This window comes from Spea bombifrons, chromosome 6 (genome assembly GCF_027358695.1).
Source record: "Spea bombifrons isolate aSpeBom1 chromosome 6, aSpeBom1.2.pri, whole genome shotgun sequence".
In the NCBI taxonomy this organism is placed as follows: domain Eukaryota; kingdom Metazoa; phylum Chordata; class Amphibia; order Anura; family Pelobatidae; genus Spea; species Spea bombifrons.
The window spans coordinates 45,973,740-45,999,000 of NC_071092.1; the positions used below are offsets into that span (position 1 = coordinate 45,973,740).

General features: G+C 42.3%; 1 protein-coding gene across 1 annotated transcript; it reads left to right on the plus strand.

Annotated features, from left to right (window-relative positions):
* The first annotated feature begins 1,940 nt into the window (after positions 1-1,940).
* HOOK1 (hook microtubule tethering protein 1) lies at positions 1,941-24,834 on the plus strand. Its single transcript, XM_053469539.1, has 22 exons — positions 1,941-2,143; positions 6,893-6,978; positions 7,606-7,678; positions 8,454-8,504; positions 9,022-9,154; positions 9,609-9,676; positions 11,204-11,266; positions 13,062-13,145; positions 17,175-17,338; positions 17,976-18,116; positions 18,783-18,984; positions 19,509-19,619; positions 19,832-19,919; positions 20,160-20,220; positions 20,603-20,743; positions 21,110-21,200; positions 21,910-21,944; positions 22,026-22,108; positions 22,252-22,352; positions 23,147-23,248; positions 23,488-23,556; positions 23,970-24,834. Exons 1-22 carry the CDS (start codon positions 2,099-2,101, stop codon positions 24,132-24,134), a joined length of 2,157 nt encoding a protein of 718 aa, XP_053325514.1. The 5' UTR covers positions 1,941-2,098; the 3' UTR covers positions 24,135-24,834.
* The last annotated feature ends 427 nt before the right edge of the window (positions 24,835-25,261 follow it).

Consider the following 25,261-nt stretch of genomic DNA (forward strand, 5'->3'; position numbering starts at 1 on the left):
CTTTTCCGCCAAGAGTGACTTCTTCCTTCAGGGCAAAAATCCCCCCCAATCTGTCGGCAATATCCCCAAGCAAAGTAAAGGGATATCGCTATCCAGTACCCAAATAACCAGGCAAGACTAGTCTTTAGGTACAATAAGAGGAGAACTGATTTATTTTAGACACAGACGGCTGGATATATCCAGCAAAACACACATTAACATAAAACAAGATACTGGGATACAAACCGCCCCCTTAATCTGCCTCCCACAGACAACAGGGGCAGTAAAGGGATTAACAATACAAAAGGATACAGAAGCCACTAAAATAAGGAATACACATTATCTTCATTAGATTATCTCCCAGACCTTAGTGTAAATAATAAAAATAATGTTTTATTAATAACACACAAAAGGATAGCATTAACTGAGGGGTATGGTGACTCTAGGAACCATCACAGTCCCAAACTATAGGAACCTCAAATCTGCTTCCTTTAGAGGTTCTTGATTTGGATAACATGGCATTCCTTCCCAGGGCCCATAGTCTGTAAGAAGGAGGCTGGTGTTCAGTCCCTTCTGGGAGCCCATGGCATGGGGGCTTCTGTGACAAGAAACCTCGCTGATTTAATTATACAATATATGGTCCTTCATCATGTATAGATTAAAGCAAAAGTTCTCATATCAACTCTAAATTTATCTTTTGAAGCCTGAAATACTCGTCCCCAATCTTTGTCTTCTGGGATGGCACTACCTGCAACGGGAACATGCAGGCCTCTCCTGGGCCTAAGACAAAGGAGAGCTGGAGAACCCACAGAGGTTATCAAGGAAAGTTAGTGACCAAATGACAATTCCTCCTCCCAAGAAAAAAACCCGAGCCTTCAGTCACCATATCAGGTGCCCACAAAACTAAAAAAATGCTTTGTGAAAATCTTTTTACTAAATATTTATTGTCTGAATTTTAGACCATATTGTCTGATACAATACACAATGCGACACAGTGCATGAGGCATCAGGAGCCTAACCTCCCAAACCAGCCATAGGTCTCACCTTATTAAGGCTGTGGTGAGCAAAAGGTCCTGTACTTATTAGAGCGTAAAACCAAGCTTTCCCTCTCTCACGGGTACTTACTTTATCTCAGCCAAAAGACTAGGAAGCACAAACTAAATTGTTAGTACATCTGGGCAGTGAATTTGTTAGAATGGTTTTTATTTACCCCGTTTAATTTATAAAGCCATCTCCTGCTGTTTCTATACACATTATTGGGGCTTTTAGGGCTGTAGAACCCTGTGATACCCTCATACCCAACAAACATCCTGACCTCCTAGAAAAGAGGGACATCTGGGGAACATAAGAGGGACAGAGAGGGACTGTCTCCTGTGAACCCTGACACTTGGGAGGAGAAAACTTGATGTTGTCGTTTTTGTGGAGCCCTAGTAGAGACACTATTTTGAAATATGTGTCGTTATCACTAAAAAAGTAACAATCAAAGGACGGAACAGGGGCTAAAACCCGGACAGTTAGCATCCATTCCATAATAAGTTGTATAGCTTCTATATAACGCCGTCATATTAAAGACGCAGCTATAGTGAAGCAGTCCGCCCCTCAGCCCGTAGCACACGGCGGAGTAAAGGTTAAACGGATAACAGAAAAGCCAAAGCCCGTAGGAAATTATATACCGAGCCCCCCACCATTTCGCTCCCCGTTTCCCGCTCAACACTCTCACAGACGGTTAAAAATACGCAGCTCTGGTAGCACCGCCCCACACCACAGTCTATGCCACATTTCGATTGGCTCGCGAAATGTCCCACGCCCCCTTATTGGCTCAGCTCTACTATACTCGCCCGCAGAAATATTTGGGGGCGTGTACACACCTGCCAACCATTGGAGGAGGAGCGAACGCTGCGGGTTGACAGGGGGCGTGCCCACGTCCCTATTCCCCAAGTAGCTTACACTGAAATTACTGCGTAGCCCCTTGAGAAAAAGAGACCTTACGTCAAAACCAGGACGTGAATTGTGTGGGCTCCTTATGTCACCTCCCTCCTTCCTTGTTCCCAGGTAAGGTCAAGGGGACCGAGCTGACGGAGGAGGCGGAAAAGGAAGATCGACAATTCCCCAGGAAGACATGGCCGGCAAGGAGAGCGAGCTGTGCGACAGCCTCATACTCTGGGTGAGCGGGGTTCTGGCTGGGGAGCTGAGGGCTGCTGATGACGTCACACGGGGGGCAACCTGGGATGTATAGAGACACCTGTATGGGGTAATAGGGCCGGGATCAGCACCAAGGGCAGGGCTTTACGTCCCAAAGTGGGGAGTTAAAAAGAGGAAGCCTAAAATCTTGGGTATCACACGCACATGTATGTTATTTATACACATGTAATATGTACCTCTTTCTAAATGTCTTAAAGAATGGGAACATATGAGTATTTTACGTGACAGTTTATTTACTAATTTATTTATTTAACTAGAGTTTTCCCCGTATTTACTAAAGCGCCGGTTTCATCGGAGGGAACCGCAAAAAAACAAAAACAAAAAAAACATGTATAATTCCCACGCTAAATTTTAGGGGACATTTTACAATTACCTGTAATTTTTCACTTCTCAGCATCCTTAAAAAAAAAGAAGGGTCCATCTAGTCGCCCCGTTTCTCCTGCTGTAAAGACTCAAACCTTAATCAGTCGTTGGTCTCGTCTTAGATTCAGGAGCCATATGTCTATCCCATGCATGTTTAAATCCCCTCACTGTATCACCCTCTACCACTTCTGCTGGGAGGCTGTCCCACTTATCTACCACTCTCTCAGTAAAGTAAAACCTCTTAATTACATTACATCTAAGCCGCTGCTGACTCTTAGTCTGATGGTAATTTTCAGATTATACATTTTTGAAACTTTACAAATATTTTTGAAACCGTAAACATCCCTTTTTTTGGTCGTAATAGATGCATTTTCTGGTTTCATTCATTATTGACGTCACATCTTTTAATAGATGAATAGTCCGTTCACTAGAGCTTCAGAAATGTAATTGATTATTAATATATATATATATATAAACATAACATAGATACATATTTTTATCCGGGCAACACAAACTAAAAAAAATAAATACAATTGACATTTTAAGATATTTAAAATATTGCACGGATTCCAACTTTTTTGTAAAGCAATATACTAATGTTACCACAATTTTATTTTTATTTTTTTCCATGACACTGTAAATAATAGTAATAATAATAAAAATAATCATAATAATAAAATTATTAGGAATAAGTTATAATCTCTCTAAAACAGTTAAAATGTGCTTCCCAAATATTGTTGACACATCCCATTCTTGGTAATCTCTATTTGTATTTGGCATTTATTTTAAGCACAAAATTTGTTATTTTGCCAAACTGAACTACGGTGTTTATGGATCAAAGGTGACCCTGGTACTGAGTTTTTTTAAAAAAAGCGGTGTTATTGCTATAGCGACCAAAAGAATGCACATCCAGATTTTTATACATAATCTCCCATGTTTAAAAAAATGTTGCCATGTGATCTAGGAATTAAAAATAATAATAATATTTGTTAAATATGTTTCATTTTTTAGACAATAACATTTGCAATTTTTATTAAAGTTTAAACAGAAGTACTTTCCATAAATCTGGCGTAGAACGCTTACAATATTTCCCTTATTCCGGACATTGAAAAAAGTCTTATATGAATGCTCGTTATATCTGATGTTTTTGTTAAAGGTTAGTTCTTTGCAAAAGTAAAAGTAAGGCTAAAAATCTTTTTATATATAATTTTAATTCTATTATAATTATTAAATTATAATTTAATTTAATTTTAATAATAAAATAACAACTACATTTTTTTAACAGTTGCAGTTTTATTATGTCAAATCTTGTGTCCTTAATCATGCCATATATGTGTATTTTTTTTTACATTTCTGTTGTTTTAATCAAATTATATCAACTCATTATATACATTTTTTGCGTAAAAAGGCACTTGACTCCACCTCTTTGTACATTAACCAGTTCATCACCACGGGGTTCGATCCTAAACTGGACCGATACTGGGACGGTGGTAGATACATGGAAATAATGGGTCTTTAGTGGAAGGTGTCACTGTCTATTGGTGATATAGATTCACAAAAGCTTCTGAGACCTCAGAGGTCTTTTCTTCAGATGGGATGACAGTAAATCAGTAATGCGGGTCAATCGCTAACAGCTGAATTGTGGTCCATATGGTGTCTGAAGGGCCAATCTAGTTTTTCTTACGAAAGTTGGACCTTCATACCCTATACATTCAAGAGTAGGGCTTCCATGTACGCAGATAAAGCAGCTGCTTAGGGCCCCTATTGGTCTAAGGGCCCCCCATGGAAGAGGCGAGGTACAGATTCCTTTAAACATCTCATCTATCACTATAGTGTACCCCATGATTCCTTTGTTTTCATCAATTGCACTTTTCACTTGATCCCCCCACCGGTATACATTCAAGTCACTCTTGATTGAATCATCCTTTAATGGCGCCTACTCCCAGCAAGGGAGGAAAGCCTCATAACAAATAAATCATACATGAAAGGCTCTGCGCGCCAGCCGCCAGCTAATAATCCCGTCCTTCCTAATATTAATGACAAAGCTGTGATGGACCCCAGGGATGAAAACCCTAGAAGTACTTTGTGCGCTTAAATAACTCATTTATGAGAATGTGACATCATTATATCATAAAAACCGTCATCAGGAAGATTTAGCATTTTTAAGTATGACACGTTATGTACACATTTCTAAACTCAATAGCTAGTGTACACACACGCTTTAAAATATTGTGTGCAATATATTACAATTTTTACCTATTTTTTTATGTAATAATATTATTTAGGAAGCGGCAGGGCCCTCTTGACTTAATGTATTGTTTAATAATAACGTGGGGCATTATTATGGCCATCCTGACTTGTAAATGTTGGATCGTGGCATGTTCATACCTGGGAACTCTCAGGGATTAACCCAGAAAGTCTCAGGGTTTTTTGCCCTATTGCAGGCTCCCCGGGGGAAATCTCAGGGTCACGCAGTCATTGGCTAACTCATTCATACTCTTCATTGATCTGATGGTGTTGAAGGCTCCTAATTAGTGATTTTGTTTCCAGTAAGTTAAGGTTGATATCCCTGCTTGAATGCAGGTGACTCCAACAAGTTAAAAGTTCCGACGAGGACCAGCATAAGAGCCATTTGGGCAACGCATTTGGCGAGTGGCTACATAGAATCTTCACAATGGGCTATGAAAGGGTTAATATTTAAAGAGCCTCAGGGTCAGCTCGTTTAACATGCATGAAGGTGATGCTGTTGTGTGTAAATGTTTTTTTTTAACGTCTATATAAAGTTTGAAGACTTTGAACGCGTTTAATCCGAGCGCCCGACCTGCAGATCCTGTTTGAACAGGGTGTGTTCAGGATCGGAATAGTAATGAATTTTGGAAGAGACGTCTGTAACCGCGCCGGGTCCTTCCGACGTGAAATGAAATTCATGAAATATTTCTCATAGCTTTACCTCCTCACGCTTTCATTTTGGTGAATTTAGGACATTACGCAATAGTTATAGACGATCCTGGAATCCCATTCCCTGACGCAGCCGATGAAAACGAGGCTGTTTGGCATGTTACGGCAGGCGGCTTTTGCTCATTAAAAGGTTGACGTGTCTAATATAATGCTAATCATCGGCCGGTTCTGAAGAACAATAGCTGTGTATGAGGCCATCCATGTCTGAAGTTATTGTGGGTTAATATTGGGTGTTTCTCTTTTAAAATGACTATAATTGTGTTAGCATACCTCCCAACTGTCTCGGTTTTCACGCAGCTGATTTTTAGTAGCTGTTCTCCCCTGATCAGCACAGGGAGCTGTAAAATCCATGGAGGTCAGTGCTTTTATCTGATGTGGCCACCTTGCGACGCTCTGAAGCTGAGTGCCATGAGTTGGCTCTTCGGATAAGCTGGGTGGGTGGCCATGCCTCCCGCTCCAATCACCGCCATTGTTGCCCCTGCCTTATGCCACACCGCCCAGCACAGGTGTCCCAATTGTGGCTCCTGAACATTTGAGGGGGTATAGGTTAGCTTCAGCAGCGGACTTCCCTTCTTGGGAAGTCACCATTAGAAGACATGGGGCATTCACCAAGGGAAGGCGCAACACGGGTAGAGTTTGGGGTTTAGAAGGATGGTGAGTACTACAGGTTGTAGCGTTTGGAGATGCCTCACTCATTCCCACCGATTGAACGTTGTCTTCTCCAAATAGTCAATTGCAAAGCCAAATAAATGTCCCTAACAGCCGAAGTATGTGAGCACCAAAGCGCGTGATACGTTTAGCGACCTATAATAAAGCGACACGTCGGCAATGAAAGCCAAGCAAGCGAAGGAACGTTTGGAAGGCCGGAGCATCGTGGAATCATAGATGAGCGTCAGGCTGTCAGACACAATCCATGTGACTCTGAATAAGACATTTTTGTCACTTGTCTCCCCCTCGCGGTCCTTCCTTTCCGAAGAGCCGGGTCCGTGTTTAAAAGCCGTGGAGTTTACACATACGTTGATCGTCATGCTCACTATTTAGATAACGAGGGACAACTGCTTAAACTCACGGCGACAGAGTGAAGATTTTCGTTCTCTAGGGCCCTGCGAAACTCAAATTTTGGAACAATTCAAACTTTGAATCAAATTTAAATTAGAATGGAATTCTATAGATTAAACCTTTAAAAGACTGTAGAAATAGTAATTCACAATCAATTTTTTTATAAAAGAAAAAAATATATATATAACCTTCCAAAACATAACTTTCCAAACTGTTCCAAAATGCCTTTCTATTATCCTCTTTTTGCGGGGCATGCGAATAGTAAATGGCACGCGCTGTATGATCTGTCTCACCTTTGCGTCTAACGTGTCCCTTTCCTCTCCCGTGACAGCTGCAGACATTCGACACGGCAGCTCCTTGTAAGAATATCCAAGACCTCTCCAGCGGCGTCACCATGGCACAAATACTCCACGAAATGTAAGTCAAATGTCGATTTGGGTTACCGACAGGTGCTATATCGTTGTTGCAATTAGTCAACATCAGATTCCCCCCCCCATCCGCTGTACAGAGCCACAGCATATGAGGGCGCTATCTACATTTAATAAATAATCATGTCTGTGACTTACGAGGAGCCTGGGATGGCATCATATATCAATCAGTGGCAGGAAAGCGCTCCCATTGAAATCAATAAGAGCATTTTCTGTATGTGCACATGGGGGTCTTAATAGACCACACAGCATTCTCTGAGACAGCTCTGGAGCTGAATTGTGCTAAGTATATAATATACAGGGCCCAACAGGGGGGGGCGAGGAAAATGCCTATGGCGGGGATTCTGCAGAATTGCCCCATGTGTTTGAAAAAGCAACACCACAAAGATTTAAAGGGACCACGCAGCTATCATATGCAATTGTATACAACGGCAGACGCGTCCCTTTAAAAGTAATATTTTCTATATTACACCAAATATCTAAAATAGGATTTTTAGAAAAATTCTCTTAAGCACGCATAAGCTCAGTATTTAGGCAACAAGGACCCAGCCGTGGATGGAAATTCTAAATGTATGAAAATGAAAACTAAATAAGAGGTCTTTTTGTCCCGACGCAGAGACAGCGCGTGGTTTGATGAAACCTGGTTAACCCGCATTAAAGACGACGTTAAGGACAATAAAAGGATAAAGGTGTGCAGATTTTATTTTATTATTTTTATTTTATTACTCATGATGAACAAAAGCTGCTGCTTTCCACTCGCTCAGCATAAACGCGTGCGAAGTAAAGTTGTGTCTTGATGGGCGTTGTAGCCCGACTGTCAAAATGTGCCTGTGTGGTTGAGAGTGATAGGAGCAAAAGTCCCACAGAAGTTGGGGGCACACAGAATGAAGTCTTTCAGAATTTAACTACAAAAAAGCACAGTTTGTTCAGAAATGACAGGTTTCGGGTCGTAATTAGTCATTTCTACCCCCAACATTAATTTTGTTTAACCCTACATAATGGTGCTTACAGAGTCAAGGAATTAATATGTATTTGAAACCAACCTCATGCTTATATCTTGAGATCAGCCATCTTTACTTCCTGTTCCAAGGATCTGCATGATTTTTCCTCCCCATGAAGTCATCTCTCCCCAAAACATATATAGACTCAACAACAAGCACCAGGCGATAGCAGATTTAATAATAGAATTCCCGTCCAGCTTCGGGGATCGCTGCCAGAGAGTATTGCGTAACCTTTACAGGTAGAGCTCGGGCCAGGTGGCACGCGGCGCGGCACGTCGGAGACACTGAACGGGCAAATATACAGAAAATAGTCAATTCTACGCAAACTCACACATTTCTGAAAGCATATACGGCAAAAAAAAGAAACCCCTAGATCTGCGCCATAACACGTCATGCTTTATTAGGAATTAGCAAAAAAATAAATTCATACATTAAATCAGATATTTTTCCTTGTTTTGTTCAGATCAATAACCTGAAGAAGATTTTGCAGGGAATCGTCGATTATTACCGCGAGGTAAGAGTAAATCTGTCGTGTATCTTGTAATCGTGTCTTTTTATATATACAGGATCTCGAGTCATACGGCGGCTCCTCTATTCCCGTGTCACAGCTCGGTTTACACGCATGTTGTATGTCATTGCATCATCCAGGCTTTATGTGCTCGTGTCTGTAACCTTCAGATCGGCGCGATATGCAGTTGGAGTTTATCTGTGTATTATGGTGTGCGTGTGAATGAGTGTGTGCTCATGAATGTAAGTGTATGTGTGCCCCGGTGTGTATGAGTCCACTCCATGTTTACTCTTGTATCTTTGAGATCACGTCTACAATGGCCATATTTTTTACTTCCATGTATTGCTTTTGGCTTTTTTTTATACTAATTGAGTTCTTAAAAGATTGGGTTGCACATAAAGTTATTGTCGGATAGAAACGCGCTTATCAGTAGATCTTAGAACATTCCGTGTAGAATTCTTACATCAACATAAAGTCATTAAACCAGTAAGTGAACTGTCTTGTTTTTTTTTTAATTCCTCAGTTTCTAGATCAGAACATTTCGGAATATCTGCTTCCCGATCTGAATCAAATAGCAGAGCGTTCAGATCCTACAGAGATGGGACGCCTGCTCCAGCTCGTTCTAGGCTGCGCTATTAACTGCGAAAAGAAACAAGGTAACCCGTGTTCTGGATAATGGCGTCTTACCCCCCTCCGCAAGTCAAAAAAAATATCTACAAGTGGAATTACAACCTCATGTATGAACGTACCTATACCCCCTAACCTCTACCCCCGGTGAAACGTGACGCCAGGGGCAGAGCTTGGGAGGTCGAGCGTCACTCACACTGGCAGTCGGACTACTACAGGGAGGGTATTAAACATGCGCAGGATAGACATACGGCTCCTGAATCTAAGGCGAGACCAACGACTGATTAAGGTTTGAGTCTTTATAGCCGGAGAAACGGGCAACTAGACGGGGTCAGCTTGATTTGCCAGCAGATTCTGCTTCTTGTAAAACCTCATTTCTGTCCTTAACGGTTGAACCGGGATAACTTTTCCTTTTTAACTTAAAGTTAAGCGTCTTTATTACGTGGCTCTTGTTCTAATATGAACCACATTATTGTATTACAGAGCACATTCAGACAATAATGACGCTGGAGGAGTCGGTGCAGCACGTCGTAATGACCGCTATTCAGGAGGTAAGCATTATCTTAACGCCGTTTAGGAGATAAGCCGCGCAGATATTCCGCCTCTCGTCGGTTTACGTATAGTTGGCTGGTCTGAATTTTTTGAACCCTTGTTCCCGTGATTTATCTCTTATCCCACACACTCCCTTTTTTCTTACTCAACCCAAATATTCTGTGCTGTTAACAGGAACAGTACAAAGTTTAATATGTATGATGTAATATGGTGACATCATACCAAACTTTATATGCAAAAATCAACCTTAGGGCAGAGTCTGATTGCACACATGTCTGTCACTCAGAGCGCGCATTTGTAATAGAACAAAACTTGGATCAACGAACACAACGTGCCATTGGAACACAGGAGTGATGGGAGTGATAAAGGGCCATTGGAACGCAGGAGTGATGGGAGTGATAAAAGGGCCATTGGAACGCAGGAGTGATGGGAGTGATAAAGGGCCATTGGGACACAGGAGTGATGGGAGTGATAAAGGGCCATTGGAACGCAGGAGTGATGGGAGTGATAAAGGGCCATTGGGACACAGGAGTGATGGGAGTGATAAAGGGCCATTGGGACACAGGAGTGATGGGAGTGATAAAGAGCCATTGGAACACAGGAGTGATGGGAGTGATAAAGGGCCATTGGAACACAGGAGTGATGGGAGTGATAAAGGGCCTCTGTACGCATATGAAGAGATTCTATTAAAATCAGCTGTTTCCAGCTACAATAAGTCATTTACAGACCCATTTCATGTTATTTTAATGGACAGATTTTGTTTTTCTTTAAAAAAAAAAAAAAAGGAAAATTTCCCCCAACTTTTGAACGGTAGTGTAAGTTGGTATTTAGCTAATTTTGTCCCAATAAACTCCCTTTTATCTGCAGACCTGCAGCCGCCGTTGCTGTCAGTCATGTGATATTTTGGGTGACACCACACTGAGCCGATGCTAATGAAGTCCGTTCCTCCATAGACTTTCATTTGTCAAGAGTGTCCTGTTGGGTGATTAAAGCTGAGCCATTCTATTATACCCCAGAGGCACTAGATAAGGAGTCGGGGTGTTTAGTAGATCGGGGGTCAGATAACAGAGTGAGAACTCATACAAATGGCTGATATGCAGCTGCCTGAAAACATTATATTATGGGGCAAAACATACAATAATTTACTTATAAAAAACAATAAAAAACTTTCATCTGATACTAGTATCAAAAAATTGTAGGCAGTTTCCTTGTAAAGGGGGCCTGGACCTTCAATTAATTGTGGTATACAGCAGTGTAGCGAACAAATGATATTAAATCTACTGTGTCCATAGATGCTAAACACATCAATAAATAATATAATACTAATAATTTATTCCCCAACAAGCTCTACATCTCAGCTTCCTAATATGCCTGTAAGATACGTCGCGTGTCCTGTGCAGATAACGCACCGACATGTAAGGGAAGCTGCTGCGGGAGAAGCTGACGCTCCATAAACCTCCGCGAAACGGATTTAATTACGCCTTGGAACGTAATATTTATATAGCTTTCTGGAATGTGTTTTACAGCTGATGAGTAAAGACACCGTGGACTCCCCGTCTCTGGACTTATCTGGGGATCTGGAACACCAGGTACACACTCTAATGTCACGTTAACCCTTTTCATGCCACGTCGGACAGACGCTCACCCTTAACCAGTGAAGTATGGAAAAGCGCTTTCTGCAAAGATGTTTTTTTTTTTTTTTCCTTGAAAAAAGATAAGCTGTGAAATTTGTTTGGAAAAGGTGTGTTACATCACAGATACCCCCCACCCCCGGTCAGGGTTATTTTTAACCCTCAACTATACTTTCTCTTACTTTTTTTGTATTATAAAGTTTTGCTGTCCTTTTAAAAATAGACAGTTTTGTTTAAAACGATACTATTTCTGTAAAAAAAAAAAAAAAATATCTGAATAACCGGTTAAACTGTCTGAAGTCTTGTATGTAATGTATAGCTAGCATCACCGAGCCAGTGCTGGAGCTGAATGTCCGTGAGAATCCCCCCATGCATCTCTAAGGGGGAGGCCATCATAATTTAAAGGGACCCCCCAGCTACCGTTTGCATTAAAGTGCATATGATGGCTGGAGTGTCCGTATCATTTTCATCATACTAGTTCATGAATCTGCTTAGTCCTCAGAAATGCGTGCATGATGTCACTCCTGTGATGTTTATATTACCACCTCTCCCTGTCTCTCCCACACCCAGAGTTAATCCACTTCACCTTCCCAAATATACACATCAGTCACGGTAACAACATGCGGGGCTCATCATACCCGGTTACTTGGTGTCAGTTACAGCGATTATTAGTCCTTTTTATCGTATCGGGTGAAGCTGTTGGCAAAAAGTAAAACACGGCGATGCCTCCATAACTCATCTAATGAAACGCTACGCTCGTGTAAGGCGCTTTGTTCTACCCCTTGGTTGACAAACAGGGAGAGGCGTGTTAATGTGTTTTATATTATATTATTATATAATAATAATATAATAATAGCAGGGAATGGAAAGGTTAAATTACAGTTATTATTATCAATATTCTTTATCTTTTATGTATTAGGTGATAACATATTCCCCCCGGCCAGTGAGCTTACGATCTAGCCTTATGGCACTTTCATACAAAGTGGGGGGGTCTCCGAGGGCTAAATATTTGTAACTTTTGCCCCTACAGAATAGGGGGATGCTGCAGACCCCACTATATGCATTTGCCCCTTTCCATCCACCCCAGCTAAATGCTGCGCAGGAGATGGGGGGGGGGTAAGTGCTCCTATTGGTTTCAATAAGAGCACTTTCCTGCCACTGATTGGCTGCTTCTTGCAACCTATCAGTGACTAGAATTGTCAGACCTTGGAGGAGGAGGACAGCTTCTGCAGCAGGGCTGCATCTTCCATGGAAAATGCTTTATTGTTTCCTTTTTAAAGAATGCTTATTAAAGTACTCACAGAGGGTATGGGTTACTCCCAGAGTACTTTAATTTACATTCTTCTGTTGTCTTTTTTTAGGGGGCGAGAGAACTCGTATAATTATTGTGCCACATTGTATGGAATGTACAGGTAACCCCTAGACAGCGGGGGGGGGGTATATTATTTCAATCCGGGGATAGTTGTGGCTGGATTCTATTACCTTAGATACATTTTGCCCCTGATAGCTACTCTCACATAGACTGCAACAGAAGAAAAAAAATGAGATCAAGAAATGATACAATTTATCTAACGTAACAGAATCCGGACCTTTTCCCCGATTTCTGGAAAAATACAATGAAAAAAATCTAATCCAAAAAATCCTGCAAAAATTTAAAAAAACAAAACACAGAATCACCGAGAGGGTATAATGATAGAAACTTTTCTTTATTGAATTCACGGCTGTAATAAGTTTGCTTTTTTATGTATTTTAGCTGAAAAGAACCCATGAACTTCTTCAGGAAGCGCAGGCAGAGAAAGAAGAGCTAAAACTCCGATGCCAAGAACTAGATTTACAGGTAAGAACAGAAGATCTATTGAGAAAGATCTATCGGGGGGGGGGGGTGTTATAAAGTGTATAAAGTATAAAGATGTATAAAGTGGCTATAGAGGCAAAAGGTGATTATTGTTGACCTTATTTGCATGCGCCTACCCAGAATCCCTTGTGGTTGTGGCAGCACCATGAGATTTCTGAGGGAAAAACAAGCCTTCTGGCTTATCTGGTGTCTGTAGATGAGTGATTAATAATAATACTTCTACTACCCCGGGGATTTATAAAGACGCCATCAAAGCGGCCGCATCCTATTCTTATCTGCCGTTGGCTTGTGCTACCTTTTTAATTGACCCAATGGAATCAAAGTGCGCTCGGTGCCATCACCAGTGCCAGCCGCCTCTCAAACATTCAGAATGTATGATCGATTTTAAATATGAATATTTAGTTCCATATATAACGCCTGTGAAACGTACCTCCCAAGTGTCCCTGCTTAGTTAAGCTAGTCCCTCTTTAGTGCACGAATCCCTGTGCCCTCCTCCCCCAGCCAATTGCCTCCCCTGATGCCCCTCTTTTCTAGGAGGTCAGAATGTTTGCTGGGTATGAGGGTATCGCAGGGTTCTACAGCCCTAAAAGCCCCAATAATGTGTATGTGAATTGGGTAAATAAAATAAGTCTTCTAATTTATTCTTACATTTATGAGAATAATCGGTAAATTGTTTCAGTGATCAGATATTTGAGCTAGAATGCATCCTAATGAAACATTTCAGGCAAATGTTTCCTTACACAGCATATAAGTAAAATATGGTATAATATCAATGATGTGATATTATATACTTTTCATAAATATATAATATAAAGGGCCACTGGGACACAGGAGTGATGGGAGTGATAAAGGGCCTCTGTACGCCTATGAAGAGATTCCATTAAAAATCAGCCCTTTCCAGCTACAATAGTCATTTACAACATTAACCCCGACTGCGCTGGATTTCTAATTCAGTATATGTCCAGTATTTTAGTGGAAAAAAATAGCTCTTCTTTCAAAAACAACGAAATGTCTAGGTGACCCCAAACTTTGAACAATGGAGTAGATATATATATATATATATATATATATATACGGTCTATAAATTCCCTACTGTTTATATTTTAAAAGTCAAACACATCGTGGCCCTGGAATCATGCCTGCTAGTTAATGAGTAATTTTAATCAGACATTAAGATCGCGTGTGCCAATAGCTGTAGCCTTGCTCCCACGTTTAGATCAATCGGTTTGTATTTGCTGCCCTTGAAGTGGGACACGTCCGGATTTATCAGGCCCCTGAAACTCGCCCCCCGGTTTATAACCCCATGAGCGGCTCTGTGCTGATACTTTTACAATAAATATACCAAAATGCTAGCCTTAAGGGAATATATATATATATATGAATTTGGACGTTAAAGGGAACTCCTATGAGGACATAAATTAAGGTTCACTCTTACCTTACTGGTAAGAGGGGTACATGTCTCCCAACTGTCTTGCTTTGTGCGGGGCAGTCCTGATTTTGCCAAAGAAACATTGTTTCCACGATGGAACCTTCAGAAGTTCATCTTCTTCTTGGCCTGGGCAGCATCCCCACCGGGTCCCGGCCATAGGAAATATTAAGCCCTCTGTAGGTATCTTGACAGTCTCTTATAGAAAAAAAAAAAGCAGAGACATCACCCAAGCCTCGAAGAAGATGAACTTCAAAGTCTACGCTGAGACTTCTTTTAAATCTGAAATAATTCTTCACCAATTTACTCATAAGGTCTCGGCCATCGGTGATGCTGCACCAGTAAGGTAGGTTATGGTATGATGTAAAACGCAACCAGTAACCGCATCAAAGTTAACAAGTTGGCGTCTGTCTCTGATCACGTTGGCTTTCACTGCTTTTAATGCACTCTAAGGCCGTCATATTTAAAAACATTAACGTGTGTCTCCCCCGTGTCCCATGATCCTTGGCTGGTCTGAGATGTAGGTCATACCTGGGATCTCTCCGGGTTTTTGCCCGCCCCAGCCGTTGGTCTCGTCTTAGATTCGGGAGCCGGATGCCGATCCCATGCATGTTTTAATCCCCTCACTGTATTAACCAGTTAACCCCTTCTCAGCCGGTCCGCTGGGGTCACTCGCCAGTGTGTTGCTCAACCTGTCTGACTTACTCCCAACATCTCGTGGGGGGGCCGAGAGAGACTCGACAAACATTTAATTCTCTGACCCCTCCCCCACTACCCCTTCTTTATGAGTTACCCTCAAATTTAGCTTCTACGCAGGCTGACACGATTCAGCATTTATACATTTTATTAATTCTACCAGCGTACGAGTGTCAAGGACCATCCCGGAGCAGGTAGAATTCCTATATATCTATTTTTAATTGGCCAAAAAAAAGTGATTTATATTGTTATGAATAGCCCCGATTTTGACACTAGCGCTGTGGCACCCTTTCTGCGCCCTCTGTAATGTGACACGTTCTCTCCGTGGCCGATTTATCTCACCAAACAGATCTTATGCAACCTACATGCGCGTTCAGTTCAAACAGGATCTGGCTGCCCCTCGCTCGCTGTTATCACCTAAAACCTTTCGACTGAATAATCCATTAACGTTATTCACTATTTTCTGTGCAGACGCACGTTACGTCCTATTTCATAATTATATATTATTTTGTAAATGGAATTAAAGTCTGTGACTTATATAACAGAGGTTCCTGAAGTGCTGAAATATTATTATAGAAGGGAGAACCTTGTTATATAATTAATATTTATAGGGGAAATTCCATGTTTTGAAAGCTTTACAATAGGCATTGAAAACAGTCTTTTCTAAAGCATTTCAGGTATTTCAGGTATTTAATATGATTTTAAAGGGACACACCTGCCGTTGTATAATGCATGTGATAGATAAGAGGTCCCTTTAAATTTGGGGGAGGGGTGATTCTGCAGAATAAATAGTGTTCAGTCTAATGCCATCTAGTGGCCAAAGAACAGAATGACACAAAATAAGGGGAAATCTGTACCGATGGTGTTAATAGGACGCTCCAGCCATCATATGATAGTCGAGAGAATGCTGCTGACGGGGGTCTCTTCAGACCCCTGTGTGCAGGCTGCTGAAGCTTTAAGAATTCAAGCCACGATGAAATAATAGGTGAGTTTATTACGAATGCACAGGGAGAAATCAGACATGGATCAACCCAGATATTTAGCCAATTAGTGATTTCGCTATGAGTAACTTATTTTTCTCTGCATGTTACATATTCGAGCGTGCCTCCTAACCAATAGCTAAAAAAAGAGATTATTTAACGTCACACAGGAGTGATAAGAAACGTCTGTTTTTAGTAGAGAACCAATTAACTCAAAAGTTTAAAAGCATTTGCCAGATTATTAAGAATTTAGAGCAAAACCTGGTTCCAACTATCTCGATTACCCATTGCAACAGAAGTTGGGACACATGAAGACAAAATTGAGTTTCTAAAGCAACATGGCATCTTGGCCCAGCCTTCCCCAGAAGCCCCTACGGTCCGTATCTCTCACAGCGCACAGAAAGCTCTCCCATTGATTTCAATGAGATCTCTTTCCTGTCACTGATTGACTGTTTCAAGCAGCCAATCAATCACAAGAATCCTTAGACCAAGGCAGCTGCAGTGCTGCAGATTCTGCTTCAGGTAAATACCTTCTTCCATGCTGTGCACCAACACACCAGGCCGCCTTGCAAGGTAGTGTCATGTCAGTAAGAGGTAGCGTTCCATATGCCACTCGACTACAACTCCCACAATCCTCCAAGTGGCAACCATGGGATCAGTGTTCTGACAGAAAGTTGCTGATTGGACTTCATTTGATTGTTGAAATAATATACTATTATTAATAATGATATTCTTTTATTGTACCCAGAAAGTGATTATTTTTCCTAAATATTCCAAGTGAAAAATTCCAAATAACTTTGACTTCTTCATATACAAAACAGGGATTCTTAAGACATTTAGGATCCGGTCAGTTTGGGGTTTATGTTTCCTGTACTGTTACCATAAATTAACCATCTAATTGCTGCGTAGGTGGCGGCTCTCCAGGACGAGCGGAACAGCCTGTTGGCAGAAAACGAGCTTCAGAACGAAAAAATAAACCAGTTGGATAACTTTGATGAACCCAGCACGGTGGTGGCAAAGAAGTGCTTTCAGATGCAGATGCAGCTGGAACAGATACAAGAGGAGAATTTCAGGTACCCGACCCTTTAACGGGCATCAGATCTGAGCGCCCCGACGCTGTTCCTTCAGTTGTTCCTTGATTTGGTATCGGAGCTCGGGATTATTTTTATTGAATGATTTATATAGCGCCATCATATTCCACAGCGCTGTACAATGGGTAAACAGAACATAACAAGTAACATATAACATAACAATTTGACTTACATAAACCCCAGCTCAAACAAGCTTACAATTTAGAGGTCTTAATATATATATATATATATACAGTGTATATATCTATCTATCTATCTATCTATCTATCTATCTATCTATCTATCTATCTATCTATCTATCTATCTATCTATCTATCTATCTATCTATCTATCTATCTATCTATCTATCTATATATATATATATTCAGGGGTTTGTCCTATCCTTGATCTCCCTCCCAGGTCCGAAATGTCATTTGTTTTATTCCTATTTATTATTTATTATTATTAATGTATTATTATTTTATTCCTTTTTTTGCTCTTTTTCACATTGTCGCTAGTCTCTGCCGTAGAGCAATTCTGCCCCAAATCCGACCTCCTTGCACTCTGTATTGGTAAGCACCGGTATATTTCTCTTCCTTACGTGAGAAATAAAAATCCAGTTTTTTTCCTTTTGTCGCAGACTCGAAGCCGCGAAAGATGATTACCGCGCTCACTGCGAGGAGCTCGAAAAACAGCTGATTGAGACACAAAACAGAAACGACGAGCTGGCGAGTCTCGCAGAAGAATCAAGAGCGCTGAAAGACGAAATAGATATTTTAAGGTATTGGACGGCTCCTTGTGTGCAGATTAATAGTCAGCTCTTCTGCATTGCAAAGGCAGCACAGGAACATTCTAGAAGAATATGAGCGCTCAACGCGCATGGACAGCATACACCTAGCATACGTGTGATTGGCGGCCGATCAGCGTTTAGATTTCTGTAGGTGCTCTTCCAGCTTCATTGGATGTAGGCTGGGGGAAGAAATGAGATAGATGAGTAAAAACTGAATATATGCAGCAACATGTGACTCCAATATACATTAAAATAAGGCTAGAGGGTCCCTTTTGTTAGCGGTGCATGCACCCTCTCGGAAAAGCCGGTAGGTTAAGTTGGTTTGCAACCACCCAATCGGCTCGTAGCTTGTTGAGTAGTTGCAGTTTCAATGAGCTTCCTTAGCGGCAAGAACTTGGTTAGCATTAGATATTGTTGAAGTCAGGTGTACCTACTTTACGAAGGGCCAGCTTGGGCCTTTTTGTTGGAGAAGCGTGCTGAGGTTGGCCTTTCGTAATGCACATTGATGCAGGTGAGTGGAAAATCGATAGGAAACTCCTGCTTTTGATGAATAAAGCCCGAAGACGTTACAACGAGCGTCCTAAAATGCCACTGCTTGCTCTGAGACCATTAAGCAGACAGGTAATACTGGTGATATTTTTGCCGCTCTTCCCGTAGAGCTGCTGCCGATAAGGCAGCGAAACTGGAGTCCACCCTGGACTCGTACCGGAAGAAACTGGAGGATCTCAACGACTTACGCCGGCAAGTGAAATCGCTGGAGGACACCAATCTGATGTACATGCACAACACAGTGAGCCTGGAAGACGAGCTAAAGAAGGCAAACGCTGCTCGGGCACAGCTGGAAACGTACAAGAGGCAGGTAAGGATCCGTGCCGGGAGCCAGGTGTCCGGGGGCCTTGAGTGGCTCTGCAGAACATTTCCGTGTGAAACCCTCTGCAGAACCACGTGGCTACTCCCTATTGAGATTGACTCTGACAGGCTAGTGTTCGGTTGGTCCAAATATGACCCAGAAGGGATCAATCCTGAACCCTGCTGGTAGGGAAGAATACATTGTGCCTGTGCATGCGCAGCTCCAACAAATGAGCCAGAAGACGCGCTATAGCCATCATGGAGAAACTGATGCCTTCACTGAACAGCCAGGGGGAAATAAGCCTCCCAAGCAGCTTCTCTTACCTTCCTCACCCCATCCAGCTGGCCCAAGAGGAGGCGATAGAGGCAACTTTAGAATGTGAGTTGGTGGCAAGTGGTGTCGCTTTGGGAAACATCTCTACCAATATTTTGCCCGTGTTCTCTATCCCGAGCTGCTGCTTCTGCATAAAGTTTTTTTAGCTCGCGTTTGGATCTATATTCTGATCTCCTCTGTCTTTTCTGACATCTCCTAAGGTTCAAGATCTTCATAGCAAGCTTTCCCAGGAATCCAAGCGAGCCGATAACCTGGCCTATGAGCTGAAGCGATTCGAAGAGAAGCAAGAGGCTTTACAGAAGGAGAAAGAGGTAACGTCCGGGTGCCCGAGGCCAAAGCCTTTCCCCAAACCGCCGTAAGAAATTCCGTGGTCTGTTTGGAACCAGGCACTCCACGGAGCTGACAAAAAAAACATAAAAACCTGCTTAAAAGATCTCAAAATGATCTTGGGTGGGAAACGGTGATATTTTTGTTGACAACCCACCCAAGATCTCCCATTTGCTTTTTTTTCATACTTTTTTAGAGAATTATAGTACAGCGCGATGCCTTGAAAGAGACCAACGAGGAGCTGAGATGTTCCTTAATGCAACAGGACCAACTTAATCACTCAGGTAGGAGACCCCACTTCATCCCGCTGGAAACTGGGGATCCAAGCTACTCACAGCACTCGCGTCGGGTCTTTTTTCTGTAGACGGCTTTTGTTCCGTTAATAGATTCCTTACCTCTTCCATCCTGAGCCATTCGATCGTTGTCTTCTAGTCTAGACAAGGGTTGGGTTTACTGGTAACATCCAGTTCACGGATTTATTCTCCACTACAGGTATTAATCACGTTTTGTCTTCGTTGTATTAGGTGAATCCGGTGTGAAAAATACGGACAATCTCGCTGCGGAACTTTTACCCGTAGAATATCGGTAAATAACTATTTTCGGCTCATCGATATGCCTTATTTTAGAGGAGATCTCCTGGTCGCGTGTCGGCTATTAGAGTCCCGGGGGGGGGGGTTGCAGCCTTGTCCTGTTTAATATTGTTTCATTATTTATTTAAAGCGTCCAAGTTAGTTTGGGTCGGAAGCTTAGCTCAGGTTTAGACCAGGGAACAGGAACTTTAGGGGTTAGTGGTATATTAAATGGCATGTATTAAATCTGCCCCTGCGTTTCGGGCATTATACTGATCATAGGAAAGATACTGAGGTTTGCCCCCCATGGTGATAAAAAATAATTAAATAGTGGGTTTTTTGCCCAGTATTTTCAATCAGACTTCATTTTTACGTTTATCTTTCACTTCTTCCCGCAGAGAGATGTTTATAAGACTCCAGCATGAAAATAAAATGCTCCGGGTGCAGCAGGATGGCTCGGAAAACGAGCGGATCGCGGATTTGCAGGTTCAGCTGGAAGAAAAGCAGCGTAAGACGAGCGAGCTGGAAACGGAGAACAGGTGAGCCGGGAGTCGGCGTTACGCCCTATTAACGCTTTACCGATATTAAGATATCGTCTCCAGAAATATTTATTACAAAGAAAAAAACACAAAACTGTATAAATTCTGGTACAAAGTTTGAAATTCTTTCCACTGTAGCAACCTTTCTGGGTGGTCCGTGTTGATTTATAGAATAATACCTATTGTAATTGTAATGGCCACTAATCAGTTAAATGTTAACGCAGATATTATCACCTGACGACAGATATTGCACATTTTTGAACGTTGGTATTATAAAATGCTTGTAGTTGAAGTCGGTTAGAGCGCACGGAGTGTGCGCAGCGTGAATGCTCTCAGGGATAACGCTCGCTTCTTCCGATCAATCAGATTGAACCTGAACCGCATCGAGGAGCTGCAGCTTCAGATCGCCGACCTGCAGAAGACTTTGCAGAGCGAAGGAGAATCCGAGGGCGCCGGAGTGAGTATCCACACGGAGCGTTAACGTTTATAGCGGGTCTGTAACCTCTCCAAATCCTCGCCTCGCTGCTGGCATCTGGATTGCACAATTATTTCTGTTAATTTATTCCATGTATGTGATTCAAACGAATGTTTCTTTGAAACCTCAGGCGAAGGATTCTTGGAAAAGGGGGTATTTGGGGCAGAACAAACTAGTTCATTTAAAGGGACGCTCCATCCATCATATGCAGTTTGAAGCATGTGATAGCGGGGGGTTCTTTAATCTTCATTATGCCCCTTTTGCAAATGCATGGCGGGATTCTGTAGAACCGCCTATATGTATTTGCTGCTTTGCCTCTCCTTGCTTACAGAAGGGGGTCTATAGAGACCACCATGGACATGCATGGAAGCACTCCCTTGTCACTGATTGGCTGCTTAAAGCAGGCAGTGGCAAAATCATCAGATCACAGCGGAAGAGGGTATCTGTAGCTCTGCAGCTTCTCCCTAAGTTAAGGGATTTTTTATTTTTATAGAATACATATTAAAGTGCTGATGAAGTTGCGGGGGAGAGAAAACGGTCCCTTTAAGAGACCTTCATTTCACGATTAGAAGAAGAAAAAAAAAAAGGTTATATTCAACTCTGCTGTGATTTGTACCTTAATGTGTATTATTTTCATATTCAGATATATCGATGATTTACTTCTGGCTAAATCTGGTTTTATCTGTTTCAGTCCAACATGCTCAAGAAGAAGATTGAAGCCCAAATGTAAGTAATCGTCCTGCAGTACCGTAATAAGGAGTCTATTATTCTTGGGAAATGCCGGCTAACGGTCTATGTTCTTCATAGGGAAAAACTTAAGGAAGTTCATGACGCGATAGAGACCAAAAAGGAACTTCTGGATGACCTGCAGCCGGACGTGAATCAGGACAGTAAGTAGCCCGGAACTCTTCCAGCTGATATTCAGGTTTCTACGTAAGACATTTAACTAAAAACAAATAAAATGTTTTTGCTTATTTTTTATTTGTAACGTTTGGTGCTAATGAGTAATAAGAGATAACGTTCTTCCTGAAAGCTCAAAAGGTGGAGGAACTCGAGACAGCCCTGCGGAAGAAAGACGAGGACATGAAAGCCATGGAGGAACGCTATAAGATTTACCTGGAGAAAGCACGGAATGTGAGTCTCTCGTACCTGTCTAAAACATCAATACAACCTCGCTTCGTACAGAACCTGTCTCATCACAGAACCTCAATACTTACAGAACCTGTCTCCTCATTGGACCGCACTCAGTATAGAACCGGTCTCTTCACAGAACCCCACTCCATACAGAACCCCACTCCATACTCTTCACAGAACCTCACTCCATACAGAACCTCACTCCATACTCTTTGCAGAACCCCACTTCATACAGAACCTCACTCCATACAGAACCTCACTCCATACTCTTCACAGAACCTCACTCCATACAGAACCTCACTCCATACAGAACCTCACTCCATACAGAACTGGTCTCTTCACAGAACCTCACTTCATATAGAACGTGGGTCCTGATTGGACCACACTCAATACAGAACCTGTTTCTTCATAGAACATCTCTACATATAGGACTTAACTCCTCATAGAACCTCATTCCACATTTAACTTCACTCCCCGTAGAACCTCATTCTATGTAGAATCTGTCTCTTCATAGAACCTCATTCCGTATAGAACCTCATTCCGTATAGAACCTCATTCCGTATAGAACCTCATTCCGTATAGAACCTCATTCCGTATAGAACCTCATTCCGTATAGAACCTCATTCCGTATAGAACCTCTGTGAACCTCGCTGAACGTAGAGCTCGGGTTTTATAGGACCTTGAGGCGTGCAGAATCTCCTAAATCTCCACTTTTGCCCCATCGAGGCCGTCGTTCGGAATGCCGGTTCTTGCTCCTTTCTGTGCATTGATTTATTTGCACGTTCTTTCCTCAGGTCATTAAGACGTTGGATCCTAAATTGAACCCGGCCTCGGCTGAGATAATGCAACTAAGAAAGCAGCTCACTGAAAAAGACCAGAAGATATCCCGTTTGGAGGTAAAGATATTATTCATAACCACGTAGCGTCACGGCAATAACAAAAAAAAACATTTTAAATGGATCTAGTGATACTGAAATCATATACCTCCCAGCCCTCTCCAATGAACCCCTCTGCAGTCTTACTTCACTGTATCGAAGGAGCACTGTGCACCTGCCACGTCCCTATAAACACATATCTGCCTTTTTCCTTTTGTTATCTCGCATGACAATGATTTTTTTTTACAATCCGTGTTCAGAGCGAGTGTCAACAAGCAAAGCTGCGGGAATACGAGGAGAAGTTAATAGTCACCGCCTGGTACAATAAGGTAAGACGACATAGAAGATAAACATCAACTCTACGACCTCTCAGTTCATACGGATCTCCCGCACCCCGCGCCCGGGCAAAAGGGGGCGATTCGGTGTTAAAGGGGCTGTTCCACCTACTCTACTAAACGCTCATAATTCACAACGTCTCGTCTAAGAGGTGCATTTACTAACGAGATCGTTTGTAGGAGAGCAGACTTCACCATGCGGTGCTTCTGTGTGCCGCTTAGTACTAAATCTCCTGCTACTGATTGGCTGCTTTAAGTAACCAATTACTGGCAAGCATTCACGGGCTGCAGAGGAAGTGGGGGGGCTGCAGCTTCCTCCAAATAAAAGTGGTTTGTTTTTTTTGCATATAAATTGCTTTTTTGGGGGTCCCTTTAAGGACTGAAGATAAAATATGTTGTTCTTGCAGAGCATCGAGCACCAAAAACTCGCCATGGAGTCCCGCTTAGCTGGCAGAGGAGGAAAGGATTCTGTGCCGGGATCCGGGGGGAGATCTTTCCTCGCCCAGCAGCGGCACGTCACTAACGCAAGAAGGAACATTTCCGTGACTGTTCATCCCGCGACTCCTAACTAGACGTGGGGATCGCGCATGACCACTAAGTGCACTTCGACGTAATTCCTCGCATCTTCCGCGCGACGCCATGAGAGAGAGAGACTGACGCAGACCATCGACAATCCCGCCATTCCTACCCCGCACTGCACGGGGCTCGTAAAACACCATTTGGCTTATTTTTTTAAAAAAGCTTCAAAATTCAAGAATTTTTAAAATATATATATTTATGTCATAGTTTATATATGTGAAAAGACAAAAAAAATGTTTTATTGGACATCCGCAGATCATTTAGAAAAATGTATTCTAGTTTTAACGTCCGCACTGCTGCTCGGGGTGAAGCTCTTACGGAGGAGCAGTCGGTATTTTTTGTTACTCCTAAGATCTCTCAGACATTTACTTTTTCTGACGCTTCTTGCTGTTACGGTTCAGGGGATAAAACGCCTTCTGCGCTGCTACATCCTTCATCATGGAGCTTAACGTCTCCTTCAGCACCATAGAGAGAGACCATAGAGTTGAGTAACTCACTGAGAAGAACAGAGCGTCCCTATAGATGTCATCGGTTTGACCCGGAGGCTCCAGGAATCTGACGCGATTAACGAGCCCCGGGGGGGGGGGCGTATTTTGATCTCCAGTTGGGTGGACTTGTGTTTTAAAACTCACCCCATGCCTAGTATATTTAGTCTGGGTCTGCCCCCTATGCGTGATTAGCCCCAGCCGGGCCATAAGGCGGGGCGTACAACCTGCGGCCCTCCAGCTGCTGCAGGACTACATCTCCCATACTCCTCTGCCAGCCTCTTAGCTGAAAGAGCATTATGGGAGATGTAGTCCTGCAGCAGCTGGAGGGCCGCAGGTTGGACATCCCTGCCATAAGGAGTAGTCATTCAACCCTCCATGATCCAGGGAACGGCAGCGTACAAGAGGCTTTATCTGCTAAAACTACCAAACGAGCAAGAATTATGAGAAAAAAAACTGAGTGTGTTTAAAATACCATAGATATTTATTTAGCAAGTATTAAAAATAGTTATTACTCGCCTTTTTTTTTAACCCTTTGAGTGCCGGGGAGGAGTGCGCCATACACATGGCCTCCGCTTCCCCGTCTGCGCTCCAAAGGTTTTATATGTTGGTTTTAGTGTTTTAAATTATTAAGT

Coding starts and splice junctions, on each gene's coding strand:
- HOOK1 (XM_053469539.1), top strand. CDS start 2,099: ATGGCCGGCAAGGAGAGCGAGCTGTGCGACAGCCTCATACTCTGG. Junction 17,339..17,975: donor ATACAAGAGGAGAATTTCAG/GTACCCGACCCT, acceptor CTTTTGTCGCAG/ACTCGAAGCCGCGAAAGATG. Junction 23,249..23,487: donor AGAAGATATCCCGTTTGGAG/GTAAAGATATTA, acceptor ATCCGTGTTCAG/AGCGAGTGTCAACAAGCAAA.